Source organism: Zootermopsis nevadensis, unplaced genomic scaffold (genome assembly GCF_977971745.1).
Source record: "Zootermopsis nevadensis isolate Lab colony 2312 unplaced genomic scaffold, Znev_1.0 Znev_ptg000024l, whole genome shotgun sequence".
In the NCBI taxonomy this organism is placed as follows: domain Eukaryota; kingdom Metazoa; phylum Arthropoda; class Insecta; order Blattodea; family Termopsidae; genus Zootermopsis; species Zootermopsis nevadensis.
The window spans coordinates 9,518,549-9,545,418 of NW_028259156.1; the positions used below are offsets into that span (position 1 = coordinate 9,518,549).

At 37.7% G+C, this 26,870-nt stretch overlaps 1 protein-coding gene across 2 annotated transcripts in view; it reads left to right on the plus strand.

Moving 5' to 3' along the window:
- LOC110838483 (neurotrimin-like) overlaps positions 1–26,870 on the plus strand; it is a 124,185-nt gene that overhangs the window by 83,908 nt on the left and 13,407 nt on the right. For both annotated transcript variants that reach the window (XM_022081694.2, XM_087355358.1), the window contains exons 4-9: positions 4,756–4,963; positions 8,574–8,729; positions 16,149–16,277; positions 16,511–16,648; positions 20,297–20,446; positions 21,377–21,451. In XM_022081694.2, the coding sequence (XP_021937386.1) occupies positions 4,756–4,963; positions 8,574–8,729; positions 16,149–16,277; positions 16,511–16,648; positions 20,297–20,446; positions 21,377–21,451 (856 nt within the window). The remainder of the gene's footprint in view (positions 1–4,755; positions 4,964–8,573; positions 8,730–16,148; positions 16,278–16,510; positions 16,649–20,296; positions 20,447–21,376; positions 21,452–26,870) is intronic.

Genomic DNA, 26,870 nt, shown 5'->3' on the forward strand with positions numbered 1-26,870 from the left:
ATAAAACTTTTCTAAAAGTATCAATTTAATATTCACTGTATCCATTAATCTTAGAGTAGGACAGTTGTATGTAAAATAATAAAATTATTCAATAAACTCACCAAATTGTTCTTGAACGTTTGATATTCTATACAAACTACATAATGAAGTAGGGATACTAAACCTATTTCTGGTTCTGGAACTTCTGAAACTGCACACTTGCATATTATATGCTTTAACCAATATTTGTTTATGAAAATGTAAACATAAAGCTCTGTCAATATTCTATATGCTTTTGTGTTTCTCAGCTTTTGAAATTGTCGGATTTATAAATGTAAGACAAATTATGAATTTTGACTAACGGATTACTTACGACTAACAATTTGCGTACTTAAACGTTCACAGTCCTACACAGCCATTAATATACATGACCGAAACTTTTCCGATAAAAATTATGTAACTACGTTATCCACACTTTTAACAGTGCAGGTTCCTTTTTTATATTTCAAACAAGGTATGATCATACACGTTTCGACTCGTCGTCGGCCTCCTTTCCAAGATTAATTAGGAAGTTAAGCCTGAACTCTCTGAGATCCCACGCTTTCAATTGGCTCCGAATGCACAGAATTGTACAATTGTTCGTTGGATTGCCGCTTGTTTCTTACGTCGTACAAACATGGCGCGTACAATTCTATGAATTTTGAGAAGCTACGATCTCATGTCGGCCATCACAACCAATAATTATAATCTAAGAAAGAATTAACGTAAGTTTAAGGTGATCGAGATGACTGCAAGTCCTACCTCTACCACATATTTACCCACACACGTTACGACCTGTAAATTTCAGTGTGAATCTCTAGGCAAATAATCATGCAAATACATATTTATTCGAGGATCTATTTCCGGCCAAACCTACCAGCCGAATTCGCTTGCCTTCCCAGACGAACGGTTTCCGGAAACTCGTAACGTATGTGACAACTCATACGGAAGCCCATGATTGAAATAAAATTGAAATGGTCACTATTGTGCTTTGAATTTATGTAGGTAAAAGTACGTTTAAAATAAACAACTGTTGCGTTATTATACATGTGGCATAATTGTAAAAATAGACCTATATTTCACATAAACACAGAAATAAAAATGAATGTAAGTAGCATATTTCAAACAGATGTAAAGGTAAAATTTAGTTTTAAAATGGCATATCGGCATATATATATATATATATATATATATATATATATATATATATATGAGCCGGGATAGCTCAGTCAGTATAGTGACTAGCTACTGGCTGGACGACCGGGGTTCGTTCCCCGACGGGGGCAGAGGATTTTTTCATCTGGCCTCTGCGTCCAGACCGACTCTGGGGCCCACCCAGCCTCCTGTCCAATGGGTACCGGGGTCCTTTCCCGGGGGTAAAGCCGGCCGGGGCGTGATGCTGACCACTCACCCCCATCTAGTGCCGAGGTCAAGGAAGAGAGGAGCTATACCTCCACTCACCCCAAACGCCTACATGGCGTATAGTGGGACAAACTTTACTTTTTACTTTACTTTATATATATATATATATATATATGTATATATATATATATATATATATATATATATATATATGCATATCCTTAAACTGGCTGACCAAAAATATAACTTAATAAAATACGAAATCTCAGTAACTCTCCTACAAGACCGTTTATCGATTAGTGTTTTGGCAAATCTTCAACAAAAGACAAATGATATATTTAGTTTCCACCTTATGTGTCGTTTCGTTATAGACGGTTTATATCGCAAATGTTCACTTAACAATGAAATGTACGGGGAATGTGACTTATAAAGTAGAACATTGATGTATTATTCCTTTTACCCTTACTAAAAGTTTCTAACGGCACAACACTTGAGTTTAGCTGTATGAAAAATGAGTTGACGAGTAAAAAGAAGCAGGACAGATTGTTTGCGATAAAATGCCAGCGTTCCTCCACTGCGTCTTGACACAGCTCAAAACCCAGCTATAGGACATGACACCAAATTTCGCCTAAAACTACGTTTTGTGAAAATCCCCATAAAAAGAATAGAAGGAAACGCATTTCGAGGGGAAAGATTGTATTTGGAATCGATTACACAGATCGGCGAAAAAGTAATGACATTACATCTAAAAAGAAGATAAAATGTAAGATAAAGGAAAGACAGAAAGAATCGGAAAGAAGAAGGGAGGTGAGGAGGATAGAAGTAAGCGGATAGGAAGGACAGACGACGAAGACTCCGTGAGTTGAATTCTCTTCTCTCTTTGTCATATACATCATGATCGACTGGAACTCTAAACCAAACTCGATCAGAACGTGTGAAGCTTAGAAGAGCGAGAGATTGGTAAGCTATCCGACAAGAAGGTACCAATGTCAACATTTGTTTAACATCTGCTTGATCTGAATAAAATGCCAATATGTTCAGATTCGTGCACTAAACCGATTTTTTGTTCCTGTTTATATGAGGCTTTACTTCAGCTACTTTCTACAGAAAAGAAATCGCTACCTTTACTTTTTCAAGTCTATTACAACGTCAACTTCAAATCGAACTACAAGAGGTTCTCACTTACTCTCTTTGACACACACCCTCCAAAAAGTACGTAACCAAACAACATAAGGTATTAACAGCGAGGTATTAAGTAAAAAGCCTAGTATAAAATTGATATTCAAGTTCTCAAGGCAACGAGTATCAAGACTGGTGTCTTCTGGGTCGTTACGCCCTGATGATGGAGACAGATAAAACCTCTGAAACGTCGTAAACTACACGGAGCTACAACCCAGAAGACAGCCATCTTCAACCCACTATATTTTGAATTTTTCCCTTAATTAAATTAAAATGCTTCCCCGTCTTTATGTATTCTTCTTTGTGTATTTTTTGACGGAATAAAAATAACTCCTTGATGCGCAGGCCTTCTTGCAAAGCTAAAAACACTCAACTGGTCAAGGAATTCCTCGTCTTTTATGAAACCAGGAGGTTCGTTGTCGTCTTAATAAGGGCCGCCACAGGTCCCTGTCCCGAAGCACATGAGCACATACCATTACGGAATGCATTAAATTTGCAACCGAATTTTAATCTAAATGCAAATTAATGTTGTTTCCAATCGAACTGTGTTCTACATAAGCCTAATAATAATACACACTTGTTTTTCTCCTGTTGATTACGTTTTATAGTTTCATTTGTACTGTGCGAAGGTTTCGAAATAGGCAAGTTGCTTTACGTATCATTTTCCAGACAAATTTTCAGAAAACGTGAGACCTGAATAAAGGTTTTGTTAGGCTTACTCACTAGACTGGTGCTGAATGAAGCCAGTACTGATTTCACAAACTACACAGAAAAGTATAAATATTTGGCATCTATATTTACATCAGCCCTTTCTGGTAAGCGGGACAATGTGCTAAAGCTTAACAATTCTCGCACATTAGCCAGAATTTTACCTTTTGCCATAGTAACAAACGTAGCACTGAGATTCACCCACCCAGTCATCTTACAAAGATACCTGTCATTTCCAAGCAGAACTAACTAACTTACTAACTGACGAAAATTTATATGAAAAATATATTTTATCATTACCGATAATTGCACTGAAAACAGAACGAACGTGAATTTTTTTTCCTTTTAGCACAGTTTCTCTTTTATTTGGTCAAATGTGTGGGAGATTGTAGCATTATAATACGGAAATCGGCTATCTTTATCTGGGTGCTTTGTGATTTTACTCAATACCTTAAGGCAAATGCTGGGATCGTACCTTATTAGGACACAGCAGTTTCTTCTACATTATTTATTAATCATCGTATGATTCGAGGGTATATAATCTAAGCTACTCTCAGCGTCGTTAAATTAACTACAAATAAATATATTACCTGTACCTGTAAAATTCTGTATCTATAGATATTTCATTATATGGGCTACACGTCCATAGAATATTCTAGTATCTTTTGTAATACAAACTTTGTTTGCAAAGATAGCATACAAGAGATTCAACTGCGAATAATCTAATTTTAAATATTAATGAAACAACAAGAGTATGTCGAAAACTGAGCTGCAGTTAAAAAATAATTTAATAATAAGGTGTCCTCGGACATGTTCAAGGTACGGCAAGTCAGTAGCCATCTTTGAATACGGGCGTGCTGACACGCCATAAATCAGACAGGAAACGCTGCCGTCAAGACAAGTGCAGGCCCGATACGTGCGTGCAAAACAGAAAGTGGGCAATTTAAAATAAAAAGAAACAGCAATTTGTACCGGAAAGAGACGTCAAGTATGATGAAAGTGGTAGATAATTTCATGCAGATTAATACATCTGGAGTTATTTATAAGAAACTACTGTAGGCTATCTTGCTCGTTTTGACCGAGAATGAGAATGGTAAATTACATGCAAACGTGTCTTCTGTTAATGGAGGCAGTACGTCACGTGGAGGTACACCAGATATTACAAACACAACGTTTGAAAACTTATAAAATATTAACATACAGCACTAATACTTAGTTACTATATAAAATATCGAAATTTTAACATGTGTACTGCCGTTATGAGATATGTGCACAAAGTCTTCAAAATGAAACACATGTGTACACAACCCATGTGGGAACTACAGAATAGCAATTTTATTAAATTATGTAGACTGTTATATACGCATTTCAGTTTATTTTCTGTGACCTTCCGCCCGAAAAAATACTACAGGTGGGTTACTGGATTTTATTGTAGCATTTTCCGGAATTCAACAAGTGTTTAGTCCAAGGTACTCTCGTCTTTTGCAGGTGGCCTGGGTGCGTGTTGATACGCAGACCATTCTGTCAATCCATCATAACGTGATCACCCAGAACCCCCGAATTTCGCTCTCATACAACGACCACAGGTCCTGGTACCTGCACATCAAGAACGTTCAAGAGGCAGACCGGGGGTGGTACATGTGCCAGGTTAACACAGACCCCATGCGCAGTCGCCAGGGTTACCTGCAAGTTGTCGGTAAGTACCACCACCATCAATACCCACTATTGCATTAATTGCATAAGAAACTGTGTCTCATAGAATCAGATTGCGCTCTTGTATATACAGATACCTTCCCCGATATTAACCTATCCGCTCCTAATATAACAGCCACTGTCCGTCACGCCCCCAACTTAATCCCTTAAGATTTATGGAAATATAATAGAAATGGTGTTCTACTAAACCTAAATAAGACATGTCTATAATAACATTTCGGAACAAAACCGGTTTACCAGAATAGAATCTGGATTACTGCATACAAAATCTCAGTAGCAAAACACTTTATCTTACCACCTCACGTCAGCCCAAGTTCACTTATACAGCAGATGTGTCAGGGTTTAAATTTTATGGGTCACTGGTCACAACTTTTGTGATCATCTTTTTGCAGTGATCATAGAACGCATATATATATATATATATATATATATATATATATATATATATACATATATAAATTTGTGTAAAACGTGACAATTTTACTCATTGTACTTCAACATAACGGGAGCAATGGTGAAATTATTGACACGACTTCAGGAGTGGGTATCAAACTGCACACACCCGTTATAATTATATTAATCTTATTATGATGTGAAAGGGTTCAATGCACTGAGCGGCAGCACTGTGTACGCGGATCTTACTCCAAGCAGAATTATATAATTATAATAACCACAACTATTTTCGAATAGACATGTAGAACCTTAGGGAATATTACCAATCACAAGATAGGAAATAAGAGATATCAGGATGTGAAATTTAAAGCGCAGTAGTGCGAATTTTAATCCGTGGTCTTATGGTCACTATGTGCGTTAACTAAAAGCTTAGTGTGGAAGAAATTAATGAGAATTGAACAAATAGACTTATGTTGTTCTCAAGTATGGAAGATGGCTGTTCAGAAAAATAAATGTATCGAAGCTGCAGAAATAAAATTATTGATATCCTTGGCAGGATACATATTACATGACCCTAAAAATAACGAGAAAATAAAAACTTAATGAGATTACAAATACCAACAGCCCCTACGAAGTAATTGGTTAGAACACGTCCTAAACAAAAATCTAAAACGAAGCCCAGACTGGCCTAAGTTAAGAACAAGACAAATTCTAACACCAAAGAAGCAATGGATAAGCAGATCTTAAATCCGGAGACAGAACAGACAGAATGTACTAAGCAGTGACATCACGTGACGTGATGAATATTATGATGATAAGTATCTATTTCCATTACAAAATTATAATAATATTCATAATGGATGAAAGTGTAACACATTCGACGCATATTCCTAACCTTACCCTTACACATTCAAAACGAATGGACAGGAAAATAGCTGCGTCGATATATCGAACGTTTGTCATAGGAAGATAAATGAATATTTCGTCAACCTTTGTACCTTTTGAAGCCGTCATCCTGAAACCGTTACCAAGTTACACAACTTCAGTGTTTCTACGGTTCATTTCTTTCGCCTCGGCTACGTGCTATTACGCGTCCATTGTCAAGCCAACAGAACAGTACATATTAGTGCAATTAATTTCACTATTATATTCATAGAACTCTTTTTTCAGTATCTAGAGTATATTTATGCGAACGTACGAACAATCTAGATGTGTCGATGGTCGTTTTTAAGCTATATTGTACAGAAAAGCTCAAAAACATAACATCGAAAAAAAGACTAAATTACAAAACCCACTCGTAGATTTCCAGGTTAAACGTCACTAGGGAACAAATGGTCGTGAAAACTACAAAGGAGATTGAGTCAAAAAACGTGTGGAATGATAATAGAAACTGTCACAAACAGGAGACAACGTGGTCCCTAGTGCTTCATAATTTAGTTCAAAATTATCTGGCTCGGTTAACGTCCATGTCAATTTATTTTCGAATTGTAACGTTACGTTTTGTTCTCGCCACGTCATCAGCGCTAGATGTTATCACTTCGTCAGCCAATGGATGGCGTAGGGACAATACAAGGTCTGGTACCCTTGCTTTTTTTTTACTTACCCCCCCCCCCCCCCCCTAGTTTCATTCTGCGGTTGTTAAGTTGATGACAATCCGCTACATGTTTCTCTCTTTTTGAAACAAAAGACTGTGGGGTGTGTATTCGTTGACAGGACTTGGGAGGACCGCTATGTTTGTTAAGCGAGAAAAAACATTTCACCAAGAGATTTCAGGATTTTCATATAAATTATTGTCCATTATTAATGTTTAAGTAAAATTGACAAAATATAAGCTTAAGCTAAACATTTCTCCTCATGCAATGTTTCTATCTGTACTTCAGCCATTTAAGCTGTCATTTTAGCTCAACAGAGACAAGGCAGGTATTTGAAATCCTTTCGTATGCAAGGTTTATGGTTTGTTAAGAACATTATTTCAGCCTCATAAAATCCGTTTCTTTATAAATACACGTTTACAAGTTACACTCACAGTTCTTAATCTGTGAGGGGTTAAAGAAATTCGGGATAAAATACTTTCTGCCTCAAGTAAAATACGGTATTTTTAAGTAGCAGCAGGTTACTGGTGATTAGACACAAATTAATTGTTTAGAATTCTTACTACGTATCACGACCAACATCATATTCTGATTATTCTTGATGCTATAATCGTAAATCTCCACCTATCCCTTATTTCATTTCTTACAATTGTTTAATAGAATATGTTTGTTTGTTTGCTTAATGCACATATAAATATCAATAAATTCTCCTCTAGCAATCAACCGCGTCAACTGGTTACCGTAGTAAACTGACGTTTCGGGAACCAACTCTGTCCCCATCATTAGGGTTCTGATGTGACTGGACAGAGTTGGTTCCCGAAACGTCGGTTTACTACGGTAATCAGTTGACGCGGCTGATTGCCCGAGATTTTATTGATTGTACTCGCCGCGAAAGTCTCAAATCCTATACATATAAATATGTTTCACATTCGTATACGTATGTTACTGACTTCTCTTTATTTATTAATGTAAAAGTGGTGTATTCAGTGAAAAATTCTGCACTGCACGAGCTTAAATGAATAACAGAATAAACCAAAACTGATAAAAATTACGACTATACTACAATAATTATTAATAAAATCTACAAACGCACAAAAGTTCTTCCTAATAATTATGTGGCAATCGTTTTAAAATATAAAAGAATATGTTAATTGGTTTAGAAATGGTGCAGAGAATTGAAGTCGGACCGGAACCACCATCTAAGAAAGTACTACGCTGACAAAACAATATGATCATTAAAGAGAGTTTGAGAAGTCTCGTGTCAACCATAAACCAAATTGCTTAGCAAAATTTAATTAATTCTGTTTATGATCTCAAAGCCCTTTCGGATTCATTCACGGTCTGGTAGATAACAGGATTCCAAAACTTCACGGGTCCACTCGGCCATGAAATTAACAACAATTATTCACTGACGCAGCAGCTGAAGTTCCTCGTTAGCCCATCGGAGGACAGAAACAGCAACATACATTTTATACGCGTTTATCAAGACTGCTGCCAGTTCATTCATTGTCCGGAAAGGAAGTTTTGTAATAACTTTCAATAAATATACAGCACTCAGAGACATTCATGGCTGTTCTCTCATTATCCTTACAATGTTGTGTGTTCCAGTTCCTCCGAGTATTGTGGACCGGGAGACAAGTACGGATATGGTAGTGCGCGAATCTGCCAATGTGACACTCACTTGCAAGGCAACGGGATATCCGGAACCCTACGTCATGTGGCGCAGAGAGGACGGCAAAGACATCAACTACAATGGCGAAAACGGTAAGTTCACGTGAAAATGGCTAATCTGGGATCAGTACATACTGCGTCACCTTATCTACTAACAGCAGCATTGGCCGACGGTCACGTGTCTTCCATGCATATTGATATTTGTTTTTTATTTGCGAGCTCTGATGACTTTTTCTTGCCGCTAGTAACATTATTACGTATCCTGACCTATGCAACCTTGCTATCGCAAGGTTACACGACTGCAGTTCAAGCAAAAAGGTCACAACCGCGCTGAAACCCCCTGCCCAAGCTGGGGCTTGTTACTTCATACGTAAGAGAAACCAGGAGCTTTAACATCGCGGCTACCACACGTGGAGAGCTTAACAGAATTTGGAACAGCTCCTGAGACGCGTGTATAAATTATTGGGTTCCCAGTTAGCGTAATTGCCGACTAGCTATGCAGCAATACCTTGCAGGCTCGAACTGGCTAACGACGCATTTTATCTTACCTGTTCTGCTATTTTCCAGAGTATGGAATACCACTTTCCCATTTTGTTAAGACGAGAGACTTCATTTTTCGTTTTTTAAAGTGTTAACACGGTTAACATGAAAGCGCCGCTTCTGGGATATATGCACACCCGTTGATTAACAACCGTACAGAAAAAAAGAAATTTATGACGTCACAGGTATTTGAAATTACTGCCGCAGTAGCGTAACGTTTATCTCTCCACACGTTAAACAGTTGGCAAGCAACACAGTGGTGAAAACAGAACTTTTCTCTACAAAACCTGTTAGAAACAACAGTGAGGATTGTTATATACCATAAAAATCGGTCTGTCGTTGTCTACAGAGCAAATAAAAGGTGGAGAAAACTAGAGATATTATATGATATTTTAGGTTAAATTTCTGAATAATTTCATGGATTTTCAAAGGTCTTATAGACGTCGTAAAAATAAACCCCCTAAATAGACCCATACTGTCGTGAATTCTATGCTCAAATTCTCATCAGAGAAGAGAGTATAATGCCACACACAGTTCGTACGGCACATGAGCTCTCTGCCAAAAGAGAATCAACAGATCGGCAACTCTCAAGTCACAATCAGGCCCGTGACAACAAAAGTGTTTACAGTCATGACCATTCAGTCGTGTGTGCTCTCGAAACTTGTGTTCCTAGCAATATCCTTTACGTCACATGTATTAAGTATGATGACAAACGTTTGGTCTCCTGCTTTGTACGTTTGTAGCTTTTGGAATATAAACACGACAAAAGGAAAGCAATATGTACGTTTGATCATGACAGATTATCCATGTATCTCAGTTGTTCAGACGGGAATGTGATGGAATACTGAATGTGAAATGTCTGAATCAGAAGTCTGATCAAAGCGCATGTCCTGGTCAGCTCCAAAATGAATATCTGTCATAGTGCCGTCTTTGTTAAATTGTACTAACGATGACTTCATAACCAACCTCAGAATGGGAGGTGTTTTATTGGAAATCTCCTCCTGTCATGTCGAAACTAATGAAACCCAAATTCCTGAGTAGCGAGACATGCACAAAACGATTATACATTTACACATACATCTGAGCGGAAACCAAATTACTTTGACCCTCGCAATGTATTCCAAAATCATAACGAATCTTCAATCTCCGAATAATTGGACAGACACGGATAGCTCCGTTCACATCGTGCCAGTGCATCAGACTTTTCTTTGTGGGATTATAAACAAATCGCGCTTATGAAAACTGACATCTCTACAACAGTTAGAAGCTACAGCTGCTGTTACCCCAAGTATAATTGAAGGAGCAAAGCGATAACTGAATTAGCCTTTAGGTTGGATACATGCCGGTCTGTAAATAAAGCCTAACTAAACTGAACACAATTAGCGTAAAATTCTACTTCTGGTCTTTGTTAAAAGCCGATCTGGTCCAGGTCTGAAGCTAGTACAATCAGGAGACTCAACAGATAAGCCCTCTTCACCCTGTTTAAATTTCTGGTAAGGTCTTTTAAATTTGTAGGATTTGAGGTTTTCACAGCGGTGAGTCTGAAGTTTGCTGTCTTCTGGGTTGTTGGGCCTTGTAGTCTGGTAGATTTCCACCAACGTTTCAGAGGTCATACTGCCTCCGTCATCAGGGTGCCCTGAACAGCCCATAAGACAGCAATCTTTTAAATTTGGCTACATCAACGGGGTAAACAAAAATATCTGCATCGACAGTCACTTTACACATCTCTGGAATATGAAACAATTAGTGGAATCCTAACCATTATGCTTTGCGCTTATTCAATTTAAGAAATGAACACAAACATTTGGTGAGAGTGTTTTACTGTTACAATTCTATTCCGAACACGGACTTGGCCTAATTGCGCAATGCGTGCGCAACTAATCTTGACAATTTTCTTCCTAGTACCTCCTTCGTTCGTCAGGCTGCGTCAAAGTCGCGACTACGCATTCTACTGACTTATAAAAAATCTTCGCAACAAAAGATTACAAATCTGACAATCCCCCCTGTCCTTAACGTGATTTACTTTGTTAAACCTGCATGTGCTGACGTCTGTCATCGTACTCAGTAGTATGAAGAAGTGGTCGAAGTATCGGGGCAAATGTTTGCTACCAGACTCGTACAGACATCTCTTTGCGTTCTTACCCACCTCGTTTGTCCCTCATTTTACAACCATGATAACTTGCCTGAACTGTAATTCGCATTCTCTGTAAAGGACACAGAAGGGCATCTCAAAACGGCGAAGGCTTATCCGTGGCACTGGGAAGAAAATTACAGCGAGACAGCGACAAAGACTAGAATGTGTACGATGTGAGACAGGATTTGAAATAAGCCACTGATTAAAATATAGCCACATGGCTCCTATGATCATGGGAAATGTCGCAGCCAACTTTCCGCAGTAGAGAAATTTAGCTTACATAAGTTGGTCCTGGAGCGGATTCTCTGTAAACTAACCAGACGTCCCTCGGGAAGGCACCTCCGAGGGCCGTGGAGATAACACACAGACTCGCTAACCAAGTTACCAGATGCTCCCCCTGATTGCTCCTCCAAGGAAACGGAAGGAATGGAGGAGAAAGAAAGGAAGTGGCAGAGAGAGAGAGAGAGAACGAACGGTTGAGAGAAGAAAACTTAAGAGTCTATCCCGCGCGCGTAGTCCCCGTCTAAAATCAAATTTACAAAAACCCGATTACATGAACAGGTGAAGCAGCAGCATGTACTGTAAACCTAACGCAAACAAATGTCTCCTGTATTGGATAAATTCTCCAGAGAATCGCCTACAATACACAAAAACAAATTTTCACACATGAGAATCGGTGAAAAGGGTTTTGTGATACTCGAAGAATACTTATGACACGTACAGTTTGTATCACTTATAGGGTAAAGACTGGAGGAGAATCAAGTCGTATTCAGGACACCTGTCTTTTTATTAAGAATCTAGTTGTTGTTTTCAATCTGTTGTTCTCCGTCTGTTCCAATTAACCAATATTTAAATACAATGCGATTTAAAAATAGTTTATTACCTATATGATTCATAGTTACAGATAATCCAAAATATATGTTTTGTGCATCAGAAATTATTATATAAGGCAGATAAATTTTACACTGTCGTTTCACCATATGTAATTACCCACATCTTCAGTTCATGGCTAGAGCAAACACTCAAGTAGAGCTGACTTAAAATTACGTATCAATACATGTTCTCAACTGTAATGAGATTTAATTTTCAGATTAATTACTAAGAAACAGGTACGATTTTAAGAAAGCTCAGCAAATAAGTAACATTTTAATTTACTGTTACGTACGATCATAATTCCTTATAAAGTTTTTGTAAACTACGAACTTCATTTTCCTCCACGTCGGATTAAATTTACCCAGAACTACGCCGGAAGGAAAATACAAAGGCAACATTTTCAGTTCAATAATTCTCTACAGGGATAAAACCATTACAGCTGTTTTTCTTCACGTTCTTAGTTACACGAATGTCTGAATAACTAACGTTTGCTAGGTGAGACTCGAACTTCCAACAAAGTTACATATCATATACCTCTTTCGTTTCCTAAGCAACTGAATACTTTCTCTTAATAATTGCATTTTCTGACCTTCGTTTCTTGGTATCGTGTAGCTTGTCTTATCCCATGTAAGAATATTCTTCAATTAACATCATTCACTGAGCTTTCAAGAACAATTTCCGGTGTGTCGCTTCCTGTTATGAATAGGTGACTTAATCATTTTACAGTACAATAAACATGTTTGCAAAATGTATTCGGATATCCGTATTTTCCCTTACCTATTTAGCATGAGAAAAGCGTTGAAGCAGTAACAACAAAGCTTGGAACAAGCAACAATTAGCAAGTTATGGTTCGTATTAAAATGAGACGTCTGTCGCCCAGAAACACGATGACTAGACTACAATCAGTCAGACAGGTTTAAAGCCTAACGCACAAACAATGATAAAAATGCTAATGATGATAATTAAACGTCATGACTGCGTACAACTGCAGCTGCTCCATTAATAACACCGAAGTTCTTTCATCTGCATAGCCTCCCATTTAAAATCAAATCAGATGTCCTATGTTATGAATTTAGTCCTTTCTTTGGTCTCCCCATCAACATTATTTGATAGTATCTTAAAACAGTTCAAGAATGTCTTCTTTCCAATCCTTATCTGCTCCATATTAACCATCTTATTTCCCAGTCACGTTAAGTTAATCAATAAACAAGCGCCCGTCTATTGTCTTGTTTTAAAATAATTATTTATAAAACAGTAATTAAACCACTTCATTATACAAAAACACATTAACCATTTGAAACCGAAGCTCATTTAAATGATTTTAAATAATTCAATTCGTACCGCAAAGAAAACACCGCACTTCATCATTACGAATGGTTAATGCTGTTTAACGAAATAATCCCTGATATCAGTGAGAATGATAAGAAAACCAAAATACAAGCTGCTTGCGTCGCCGACTGTTATAGCAGGTGGGACACGTAATTACTAAAACAGATTCTCATCTGAACCGCATGAAAGCAAACAGAGTCGAATGTCTGTTCAGGGAAAAACGTTCGCAAGTGGGGAATGGGGAAGATAGTCTACTTATTCGTGTCTACAAGTCGCCGTTCGGTGTCTGCTTGGTCATCAACCTGTCACCAAGAAACGTCTTCACGAGAGTAACAAACCCAATACCGTGCACTGTCACTGTGACACTCGCCAGCAGGACGATGATCTATCAAGTCTAGCATCCAGATCGACGATTGTCAGCCCAACTTCACGCGACAAGTGCAGAAACATGCGTCACGACCTACATTAACGGTCACACAGGAACAGACAATAAAATTGGAAGAGTAAGGATGTTAAAACTTTATTGGACCAATCTTAAAGAACTGATGAATTTGTTCGGATGTTTCATTTAGAACTGGGTTCTGAAAATTATTAGGTCAGATTTTTGAAAGCTAGAATCTTGCATATCAATAGCCGTGTTCAATTTTATACAACACTGTGTTAGTTGTTCAAAAATATATTATAAGCTTGATAAGCTGATAGTCTCACAGTCAAACATTTACTGTATTTCATGGAACTAGAAGGTTTATTAGTGTGTTCAATGATCACTATCTTAAGCCAGATGAATCCACTGCACACTAAACCTATCTGATTTATTTCAAAACCATTCTAATATTGTCTTCCCATCAGCTCGTAGGCATTATGAGTGGTCCCGTCCGTTTCGGCTTTTTCACCAAAATTTTGTATACATTTCTCATCTACGTGATGCGTTCTACGTGCCCTGCCTACTTCATCCTCCTTGATTCGGTAATCCTAACAATATCTAGTGAATAATGCAAATAGAAAACTAAATATGGCCTTCTAAGATTGTAACGAAATTCGGTAATACCTAACATGGGACCAGCCTTTATAAATAATCAATATCAAGTGAATAGAATGCCCCGTAATGAGAACGTTATGCTGACCATCTGCCTTCCTGTCTATCATCCGTGACCCCGAACATCTAATGCAGCGTTTCTCAACCGGGGTTTCCCGGAACCTTAGGGTTCCGCGAGCAATCGCTGGGGGTTCCGCGAGAAATAGTGATGAATATGCTAATCATATGTAAATGTATTTTTGAGTAATTTTTACGCTTAATTTCACATTCGTAATTTTACTATACACGTACGACATATTCTCGGAAAATTCTTGTGTATTATAATAAAGTCTTCAACCTGTTATGTCATTTAGAAATATATTTAGCGACGTCTATACGGCGCCAGCGTGAAACCGCCTTTAGTGGTCAGTGTACAGGAGCTCTACGTGGTGGATTCACGTATCATCGAGTGACTCAAGTAAATTTTATTATTTAAATTGGCTTCAAAAATAACATATCATTGACACATATATTTGTTCATATGACAGTTTGCTTTGATTTATCTTATGCCTTTTTAACAGAAAAAATATATTAAGTTTTCCTTATGAACTTTAAGTTTATAAAAAAGAAAGAAAGATATCAATAATGATATATAATAATTTTTATGTAGGGGTTCCCTGAGACATGAATATTATTTCAAGGGTTCCGCAAGGGCAAAAAGGTTGATAAACGCTGATCTAATGTAACTCACGTCTCGTATGAGTGTCCAGTGCTTACGTTAAAAGCCTCATGTCCACAGCAAGTCAGGCAGACCAGTACGTATGTGTAGTTTTTTTTAGTAGAAATATTGCGGTCATTAAACAACGCAAGCAAACTTGGAATCGCGTCTCATCGTATCACGAACTTAACTGGTATTTAAAGTTAAGCCGTTTGCTGTTTAACGCAAATACTGGCGACTACACCCAGCGGTGCACCGATGACAACTCTGTGGACTGTAATCCTCTCCTCTCAGTTGAAGGCAAGTTTAATCCTACGCCACAATCTCCTTCGCTTTTCACTTTCCTTACACTTTAAGTCTTCTACACACTATCAGACCTACTCTACAGTAAACACAGAAACCTAAAACTAACAAATTATCCCATCCCAAACTCTAAATTAATCCACAAAACATGTCATTAGTATCATTTTCTAAGTTGAGTAAGAGATAACACGTGAATTATCTGGCTATTGAATCTCATAGAACATTTATTTCTTTTATTCTTTAAAATGGTATGTTATCTAAAGAAAACATGTGAAAAATTCGTTAGTGCTATATATTTTGCTTGAAATATTTTTGGAAGTGCTTAATATTTCTGAAAATGTCCATGTTGGCAATCATGTTGTCCACTTTGGCCCCGCATTCAGTTTGGTTAATACGTTCTTAATCACGAATGTTTCTACTTACAACGATGGGTTCTACTATTTTAAAATAAATAGCCAATACCACACACTGTGTAATAAGGTTCGTGGGTTAGGAAATAACGTATCACACCGAAGCACAGAACATTCAGTTTTTGTTGGGCAAGCTTTGTAGAAACTTTCAGTTCCTTACTAGGTATTTACCATTCTCTCTTGGTTTCAGTTAATGTTGTGGACGGCGAAGTTCTTCACATTACGAAAGTCAGTCGCTTACACATGGGCGCGTATCTCTGCATTGCGTCCAACAGCGTCCCCCCCTCTATGAGTAAACGGGTGCAGCTCCGGGTACAATGTAAGTACTCACACACTATTACCAGCATTTCCATATTATACATACACTTGGCAACAGTTAAATAAGCAGATTTATTTTCAAATTGGTTGCTACAATATCGGCTTTCCCCCGTGTTAACTTCGTGCTTTCAAACGAGGTTAGGCTAGGCACAACCAAACGAATTCAAGTAGTACATTTCTGAAACTACACTAATTAACTGTGCCCCTAAATAGCCCTGTCGTTTTTCTTTTCAGTTCCACCGATGCTGTCCATACCGAACCAGCTCGAAGGAGCCTACGTAGGCCAAGACGTTACCTTGATGTGCAACACCGAGGCCTACCCTACGTCCATAAACTACTGGACTACGGAAAGAGGAGACATGATTGTTTCGGGTGAGTACTTTACAACTCTCTGAAAAGTGAGCATTTACACACCTTTGCCTGTATAACTAAGTTCACTTCCTGGCTGTCTTACTGGCTTACATGTACACAGAAGTCACTACAAGCAGCAAACATGTTTCTCCAGCGATCCTAAAGCTTGTTTGGCTTCTAGTATCAGGTAGTTGTTGGATTGATTAACCAATAGCCTTCACATTTAAGCCAAATTTGTTCAGAGACAGTAGGTATAATATAGCATGCATGAATGAGACTAGAATGCCTATCGTACGTGACTCAGAAGATTTCATCTGGAAGAATTGTGGAGAATACTATTAAAGCTCTGAAACCGAAGCTCATCTAATTAATATTTATACATATAGTTTTTACCTCAAAACAAACACAACATGTCTGTGTCATAGTACACAGACCAGCCATTTAATGGTGTTTTGAGAAAATAATTGTTGCTTATTCTAAGATTCATATAAACACATTCTACGAAAAATTAGATATTTAATATCATATCATGTGGTTTGTATAGTTAAAATATTAAGCTTTAGAATGTTAAAATTAATTTTAAATAAACAGAGTGCGATGTTGTAATGTCCCAAAGGGTTTATTGGCAGTGCCTCGTTTTATAGGAGGAGGTTGTGGTACTGTGAGACTACATTCGATAGTTCTTACGTATTTTTAGAATACTTTCTCAAATTTTGAATAAAATATGCCATTAATGCTTACCGAGTTTGTGCCGCAAAAACCTATAGCTAGATCTATTTGAAATAAATATTCGGGAACTGAAGTAATTTAAATTAATTATATGTGATTATTTGATCAGCGATCTGATCCATTAAACACAGGAAATTACTGACGATTACTGGAATTACTTTCTTTAATGCACTTCTATCAGAAGCCGGTATCTGGTCAACGAAGTGAACAAACCAGATTTTCCTTCGCTTACATGTAGCACTGATAATAAATGACGTAAATTTATTTAACACTTCCCAATATGATCCACTGTACTTAATTTCCAATTGAGTCATTATTATACCTTGTGCTATCAAAACAACATATCGATAATGGATCGATATTTTTCACATTGCGAAGAAATATAAGGTGTATTAAAAAGAAGTACAAGTCACATAAAGACTTACTTGCATAAATTGCTAAAAATGGTACGTCTTTATGTTTCCCGCATAAATATATGGCCTGCGGGCGAATCATGTGATTTAAGAAAGAAGTTTTCTCTGCTAAGAATGTATATCATTAAGAAGTGAAACAAAATAAAACGTGGTAAAACATTATTATTTTAAAAATCCAGTCCTTAAAACACAAAGTCGTAACACTTGTACGATATTTATGTGGTTAAACGTTACGAAAATTTATAAATGTGTTGATATAAATAAGGTAAATATTCGTGTTACAGAGACATTTTACACAGTAAAATGGTTTTAAATAAATTTACTGTTTTGCGATGTGGGCCTATCTAGCGCAGAGGGCTGTAACCTTGGTGCCAAATTTAAACTTTTGTGTTATTCCAATCTGATATTTCAACTGTACCTTATACGCGCTGTTGTAAATAGAAGATTATATTTGTAAAGATCGTATACGGGCATTATGCACAAATCACTGTTTCCTACTTAGTTGTTCAGATGCATATTTGCACTTAGAGGCCTAAATTTTTCAATAACAACACTTGACGCTAAAACCTGTTCTACGTTACAAGCCATGATCCATTTAAACAGGTTTTAGAAGTACTTCTAATACGTTGGACAAAACTTTGAAATGACGTAGTAAATAGCACGGCTAATACATACTTTTGTTCTGAACTAAAGGCGGTGGAAAAGTATGACAGTAGAAAGGAAACACGATGAAATTACATCGCTGTACAAAACGGATAAACACATGGAAGAAGGAGAGTGAAGAAGATAAAATAAAAAGTCATTCCCCGAGAACTCCTGCGGGAATTTTCTGATAATTATTTATAATGAACAAAATTTTTTCTTGAACCTGTTAACATATAGCTTGCCTTTACCACAAAAGATTTCCCACTGTACAGTGACAAGGAATAATGTTTTACTGCAATGCGATTAAAAGAAATAGCACAGAAAAATGCATTAATTAGCTAGCGTTTATATCTGATATTGCTCCGTAATAACTTGGATATGGATGTAGGGATTAGACTGCGATGAAATGAGAAATGGAAAGGTACAAAAATGCAATCTGTAAGTTTTCCACGTTTGTTGCGAGCGCTTCGAATATGATCGTTTAATTTCCTGTACCGTTTCAATTTCGATGGTATTTGGTTCTAGATTGCCGCTGTGATATGGTAAAGTATTCGGAGTGGAAAATGAATGTTCTCTGAATTCCCAGAATCAATTTACACCAAGAGATGGTAAAAATTTTAATATTTGAACATGAAGAAAAAATAATTTCATTGCGGTCACTGGTCTCAGTAATAGTAAATTATCATTACGATAAATACTTGTTCTTATTAACCCACTTTTATATATCGACGAGTGAAGAATGTCATTCTCTAAGCTGAGTTTGTAACTGACAGACTCAACTTAAAAATCGATGAACTTTCTCATTTTGTTGAGGAAAGAATACAGATCCTATTACGGATGTTTAGTAATTATTTTGTAAAATTACAGTATAATTACAAAATATTTAAGATAATTTTATATAGTTTTCTTCTAAACGTCTAAATATAAGTAATAATTCATTGTTTGGGTCAGAAATAGAAACTAAGAAATAAAATTTAATACAGTACTGTTCTAAAATAAAGATGGAATGAAAGAACTCCCTTGGCTGCACAAGACGAAGATCTGAAGACTACAGAACTAATCTCGCTGGCTCGTAGCCTCCAGCAATTTGAAATACTGGACTTTGACGTTGATAATATTGCTCTTCTAAAACCATTTTGTTGTATTAACTGTAAGAAACTTCAAAACCTATTCCCTCCTCCGTATTTATACCACTTTACAGAAACGTCAAAATGAGTTCCAAAATGTAAGCTGAAGGAGACTGAATAAAGTACAAAAGAAATGAGTGGAACAAAGACCACTGCGGAAGATCAACAGGATAAATATCATGGCGCCTTATTTTACTCTAAAGAAAAGACTTTAAAACGATCGTTACATTTAATAAATATATAATACTGTCCTACTTTATAAAAACACATCAGACACTATTTATAACGAGACACGGAGAAATATCATAAACATTGTAGTACTGAATGAACACTAATTCTTCCTTCGGTTTTGAATAATGTATTTCAGCAAACATCGATGAATTTGGGAGTTCAGCAGACATTTCTATTACTGAAGTTAACCGATATTTCAGAGGCGCTTACTCATCGCCCTGATGATGGGGGTAGTAGTCACCTCCAGAGGTACTTAATGCCTACATTTTCTACCAGAGTACACGGCGCAATATTTCAGCAGTTAGTAATTTACATGCTCGCTGACGTAAAATCTGAAAATTCCACAAAAATAATGGCTTCGTTTGACTAATGTCAAGATTCAAATACCAGTTTTTGAACACAAAAAATGCAGAGCAGCTTGGGCCTCACGAAGTTAAATTTGTTCGGAAATCCAAACAAACCTTAGAGAATTATAACATTGCCGTTGACGTGTGGAAACACGACTCTTTCTTTTTTTATTACAGGAGACAAACACGAAGCCGTGACGACTGACAACGGCTATAACAAATTCATGATGTTGATGATACGCAAAGCAAGCAAGAGTGACTTTGGATCATACAAGTGTGTAGCCAAGAACTCGTTGGGAGAGACAGATGGAGTCATAAAACTATATGGTAAGCCTACCTATAGACCTGTACCCTTAATAACATTTTTAGGGCTGACAAATAGACTGATTGCGTAAAAGAATTAACACACAATATTCAGTAAGTGTACTCACTTTCCAATTGCTCCAATTCTGACTAGGTACTCTGCACACATTTCAAAGATTCTTGTAGGCTATCCCTTGAAATGTTGCTGAAAATAATTTTATTTTAAAAGCATAAAGTCACACAGAACGAAATAGGCAAGTGAAGCAGATTCTTTAGCACGGGTCCTTCATTTCGAATAAAATTTCGTTGTCATGAATTTCTATGTATAGAAAGGCGAACTCTTAACGTCTGAAACATGAAGGAAAAATGTCTGATAGACTGTTGGAAACAGACGAACAAATTTGTAGTAAATAATAAGTTTGGCATCCAAAGAAGATCATCATAATTTGAAATTTGATTTTAACACGGATATCGTACATCTTCCAACTTCTTCTTATCCGCTGAAATTTATAAGTAGAATTTTGATATGTATTTCTGAATTTATACCTTTAGTTAGGGAAATCTTGCAGTGTCCTTATTTGTGTTCTTTTCCTGCAATTTTTCGACCAAATTTGGATCAGATCACGAAGATGTCGTGTGACTATAGTCCTTTCACTATCGTTTTGAAACAATTTCATCCACATAGAAATTTGTTCTGTCTACCCTCCACGAACTTGTTCTAGAAGTTATTTTTTATGTCAGCGACAACTCTCCTCAATTCCACTACAACTTAAAGCAGATTATCAAACTCTGTATCTCTTTTGTGCTTTCGAACATCATATTATTTATATTGATTCAAATGCATCGTAATACATTTAGTCACCAGCTGTTAAAATAATATGAGGACTATCAGTGTACATTTTACACGCTAATCTAGAACACAATAATATTAAGAATATTTTCCTACCTTTTCAGAGATACCAGCTCCTTCAACTACCTCAACGTCGACGGTTTTGTCTGTGACGTCACCAATGACTGCTAGAAAGAAAGGTAAAAATTAGTTGTTATTCATACACTCGCATGACGATCTCTTTGAATCGGTTACTGTATCTACATTAAACCATGGAATTCAGTGTCTCACTATGCATCCCGTCTAAGGGCAGCCATTGGCGCACAACGGAAACTCTGGCTGCTTGACTAGTGACGTAAGCTATGGAGCTGTACAGCACGGTGCAAGCAGCCTCTTCCCTGCCTCCAAGCTCCACTCAGGAGCCATCGTGCGATGTAAACAATCACGAGCTCCCACCGCCCAAATCGGCAGCCCTTGGTCAGACGGTATATAGCCGATAAATTAAAAAATGATTTTAGACAGGAAAAAATATTTCCCCCACACGTAACAAAGAAGAGCGATCCTAGGAGAGCAGGTTAAAGTTGCGAGAAACAGGAAAGGAGAAATTTTATAAACTAAAGACCAAATACTTGTCGACTATTCGCCATCTTTTATGTAATCGATACTGTCAGAAACCAGCCACTGATCTGTAAGATTTGAGGTTTTCACAGCGGTGAGTCTGAAGATTTCCGTCTTCTGGGTTGTTGCGCTGTGTAGTCTGGTAGATGTTTACCAACATTTCAGAGGTCATACTGCCTCCGTCATCAGGGCGACACAGCGATGAGTATGAAGATTTCTGTCTTCTGGGTTGTTGCGCTGTGTAGTCTGGTCGATGTTAACCAACGTTTCAGAGGTCATACTGCCTCCGTCATCAGGGCGATTCTTAGTATGAAGATTTCTGTCTTCTGGTTAGTTGCGCTGTGTAGTCTGGTCGATGTTAACCAACGTTTCAGAGGTCATACTGCCTCCATCTTCAGAGCGATGAGTATGAAGATTTATGTCTTCTGGATTGTCGCGCTGTGTAGTCTGGTCGATGTTAACCAACGTTTCAGAGGTCATACTGCCTCCGTCATCAGGGCGATTCTTAGTATGAAGATTTCTGTCTTCTGGTTAGTTGCGCTGTGTAGTCTGGTCGATGTTAACCAACGTTTCAGAGGTCATACTGCCTCCATCTTCAGGGCGATGAGTATGAAGATTTATGTCTTCTGGATTGTCGCGCTGTGTAGTCTGGTCGATGTTAACCAACGTTTCAGAGGTCATACTGCCTCCGTCATCAGGGCGATTCTTAGTATGAAGATTTCTGTCTTCTGGTTAGTTGCGCTGTGTAGTCTGGTCGATGTTAACCAACGTTTCAGAGGTCATACTGCCTCCATCTTCAGGGCGATGAGTATGAAGATTTATGTCTTCTGGATTGTCGCGCTGTGTAGTCTGGTCGATGTTAACCAACGTTTCAGAGGTCATACTGCCTCCGTCATCAGGGCGATTCTTAGTATGAAGATTTCTGTCTTCTGGTTAGTTGCGCTGTGTAGTCTGGTCGATGTTAACCAACGTTTCAGAGGTCATACTGCCTCCATCTTCAGGGCGATGAGTATGAAGATTTATGTCTTCTGGGTTGTTGCGCTGTGTAGTCTGGTCGATGTTAACCAACGTTTCAGAGGTCATACTGCCTCCGTCATCAGGGCGATTCTTAGTATGAAGATTTCTGTCTTCTGGTTAGTTGCGCTGTGTAGTCTGGTCGATGTTAACCAACGTTTCAGAGGTCATACTGCCTCCATCTTCAGGGCGATGAGTATGAAGATTTATGTCTTCTGGATTGTCGCGCTGTGTAGTCTGGTCGATGTTAACCAACGTTTCAGAGGTCATACTGCCTCCGTCATCAGGGCGATTCTTAGTATGAAGATTTCTGTCTTCTGGTTAGTTGCGCTGTGTAGTCTGGTCGATGTTAACCAACGTTTCAGAGGTCATACTGCCTCCATCTTCAGGGCGATGAGTATGAAGATTTATGTCTTCTGGATTGTCGCGCTGTGTAGTCTGGTCGATGTTAACCAACGTTTCAGAGGTCATACTGCCTCCGTCATCAGGGCGATTCTTAGTATGAAGATTTCTGTCTTCTGGTTAGTTGCGCTGTGTAGTCTGGTCGATGTTAACCAACGTTTCAGAGGTCATACTGCCTCCATCTTCAGGGCGATGAGTATGAAGATTTATGTCTTCTGGATTGTCGCGCTGTGTAGTCTGGTCGATGTTAACCAACGTTTCAGAGGTCATACTGCCTCCGTCATCAGGGCGATTCTTAGTATGAAGATTTCTGTCTTCTGGTTAGTTGCGCTGTGTAGTCTGGTCGATGTTAACCAACGTTTCAGAGGTCATACTGCCTCCATCTTCAGGGCGATGAGTATGAAGATTTATGTCTTCTGGATTGTCGCGCTGTGTAGTCTGGTCGATGTTAACCAACGTTTCAGAGGTCATACTGCCTCCGTCATCAGGGCGATTCTTAGTATGAAGATTTCTGTCTTCTGGTTAGTTGCGCTGTGTAGTCTGGTCGATGTTAACCAACGTTTCAGAGGTCATACTGCCTCCATCTTCAGGGCGATGAGTATGAAGATTTATGTCTTCTGGGTTGTTGCGCTGTGTAGTCTGGTCGATGTTAACCAACGTTTCAGAGGTCATACTGCCTCCGTCATCAGGGCGATTCTTAGTATGAAGATTTCTGTCTTCTGGTTAGTTGCGCTGTGTAGTCTGGTCGATGTTAACCAACGTTTCAGAGGTCATACTGCCTCCATCTTCAGGGCGATGAGTATGAAGATTTATGTCTTCTGGATTGTCGCGCTGTGTAGTCTGGTCGATGTTAACCAACGTTTCAGAGGTCATACTGCCTCCGTCATCAGGGCGATTCTTAGTATGAAGATTTCTGTCTTCTGGTTAGTTGCGCTGTGTAGTCTGGTCGATGTTAACCAACGTTTCAGAGGTCATACTGCCTCCATCTTCAGGGCGATGAGTATGAAGATTTATGTCTTCTGGATTGTCGCGCTGTGTAGTCTGGTCGATGTTAACCAACGTTTCAGAGGTCATACTGCCTCCGTCATCAGGGCGATTCTTAGTATGAAGATTTCTGTCTTCTGGTTAGTTGCGCTGTGTAGTCTGGTCGATGTTAACCAACGTTTCAGAGGTCATACTGCCTCCATCTTCAGGGCGATGAGTATGAAGATTTATGTCTTCTGGATTGTCGCGCTGTGTAGTCTGGTCGATGTTAACCAACGTTTCAGAGGTCATACTGCCTCTGTCATCAGGGCCAGAAGACAGAAATCTTCAGCCACTGATCTCTTTTCGGAATTAGATCTGTCCAGTTCAAACACTCACGCCTGTTTACTTCAGATTTGTTTGACTGTTATCTCCTCTTCTATGACAAGGGCTACCAACAAGCCTCCCTTAGCGTAGCCTACTAAAATATGACACAGCCATTTTACCATCCTTAATTTTATCGTACTAAGAATGTTACTGATGAAAAGTACACCTACAAATTACGAAGTTCATTAATATGCTGTTTTCACTGTATTTCATTTACTTTCTTCCTCTTAACAGTATTTAGAAGTGTAGAATTCTCACCATTTTAACGACTCAGTTATAAATTCTGTTTTTTGTTTCATTCGGTACAAAGTTAGGATTACATAAAACTGCACTATCTTTTTACAAACAAAAAACGAAGAACGGAGATCATATTGATAAAGAGAGGGAAACACACTTGGCACCCTCGAATTTGTTGTCTGTTTTTCTGTGTCTCAGAGAACAGAAGATTCAACTACATAATGGACACAGGCACTCTCAGAATATGTTACGATAATGCTCGTCTTATGTGCCGTTTTAAACGGTGTGTTCAATTAAGTAACCTGATATTTAATTCGTGCTCGTTGTAGTAAGATTTTTCATGTGCTCTTTCGCTCTGTGCTCGTTATACACGTAACAAAAAGCGACTATAGGTCCACCATTAAAATAAACTAGTTGTATAAGTCCTTAAACATGCTGTAAATTGCTCCTTTCATACACTAAATTACTATACAACATTCTCGATTTCGATCCTTGTGAATTATCATTATTATTCTTATAGTTTATTTAACGACGTCTTTTTTTTAATTCAGACTATAAAGAGCAGCGATCCTCGTAAATTGATATATTTTATATTCGAAGATAATTGATGCCATTTTTTTCTATCCTTTAAAAGACAATTCACCTTGGTTGCCTTTGCATGAATTATGTATTCATATTAAATCACTTTTCGGGCACCACAAACATAATAACGTATTTTAATTCCGGGGTCGTATAATTATATTTTCTCACAGTGGAGAGTATGGCGATGGCTGTCCTCTGGATCATAACGTCGTACAGTCTGGTAGAAATTTATCGCATTGCATGGCGTTACAACTCAGAATACAACCATATTCAAGATAAACGTCTGCCAGACTACACGGTGTTACAAGCCAGAAGACAATATTCTTTATAATTCCTAGATTATTTACTAATGTTTTAAGTTATGTAGGTCAAACAGCGTTGAAAGATATGAAAAGGTGGTCATGAATAGTAAAATAATGCCTACGCAGCCTATGCAAAGGATTTACAAATGGAAAAATTTATGCTTAGGCAGGAAAGCTATATGAAACAAGAAGAGGAAGAAGAAGAGTAGTATTAGTAGTGGTAGTAGTATTAGTAGTGGAGTAGTAGTAGTAGTAGTGGTGGTAGTAGTACTAGTAGCAATAGTAGTAGCAGTAGTAGTTTAGCATATTGACACGCCGTTTCCGTACATATTCTAATTATAATTTGTACTGTCCTTCTTCAGACACTCATATACTACTTAATTTATTAATTAAAAGGGCGAGTTGGTGTTATTTTTACATTATAATATCCAATCAAATTATTCATTTCGTCTTTTTGTGAACATGAATTTCATTAACCAGATGGATTTCGTTAGCGGCAAAAATAATATCATAGCACCCTTGAAGAGACTTATTCCTTGCATAGACAAATGAACTGTAATGTAATGTATTAGACTGCAGAAAATATACGTACAAATCAGTCACGATAAACTGGACCAGTTATAATTCATGGCATTTCAGAAACCAATCATTCATACGTAGTCCAACTGCTATATGATTTTTATTTATATATTGTAACAGAATTAGTCACCAGGAGCTGCAATGATACGAAAACAAACAATATTTATTTCCACAAGTTAATTTATCATTTTTGGTTTACATTTTCAATTGCCAGCTTGGTCATAATAAGTTATGGATTCAGTACCATTACACTTTACGTGCACTGACAAGACGACAAAAGTTATCTACATTAAATATACAGCATTTAAAAAATTGAAATTCAGAATTAATATACGCACACCAAGAACTAATCTGTCACACGAAAGAACAAATGCGCGTCTCTTAATGCAAAGGATGTGATGGCATTTATTCGTGAAACTTCAGTTCATTTTTACTCGTAGCTGCTTTTATCTTTAACAGACCTGTCACACTGATCTGAAATTCCCATTATCCAATAGCAGAATCACGCCTTTAACGAAGTAGCGAAATACTGTCC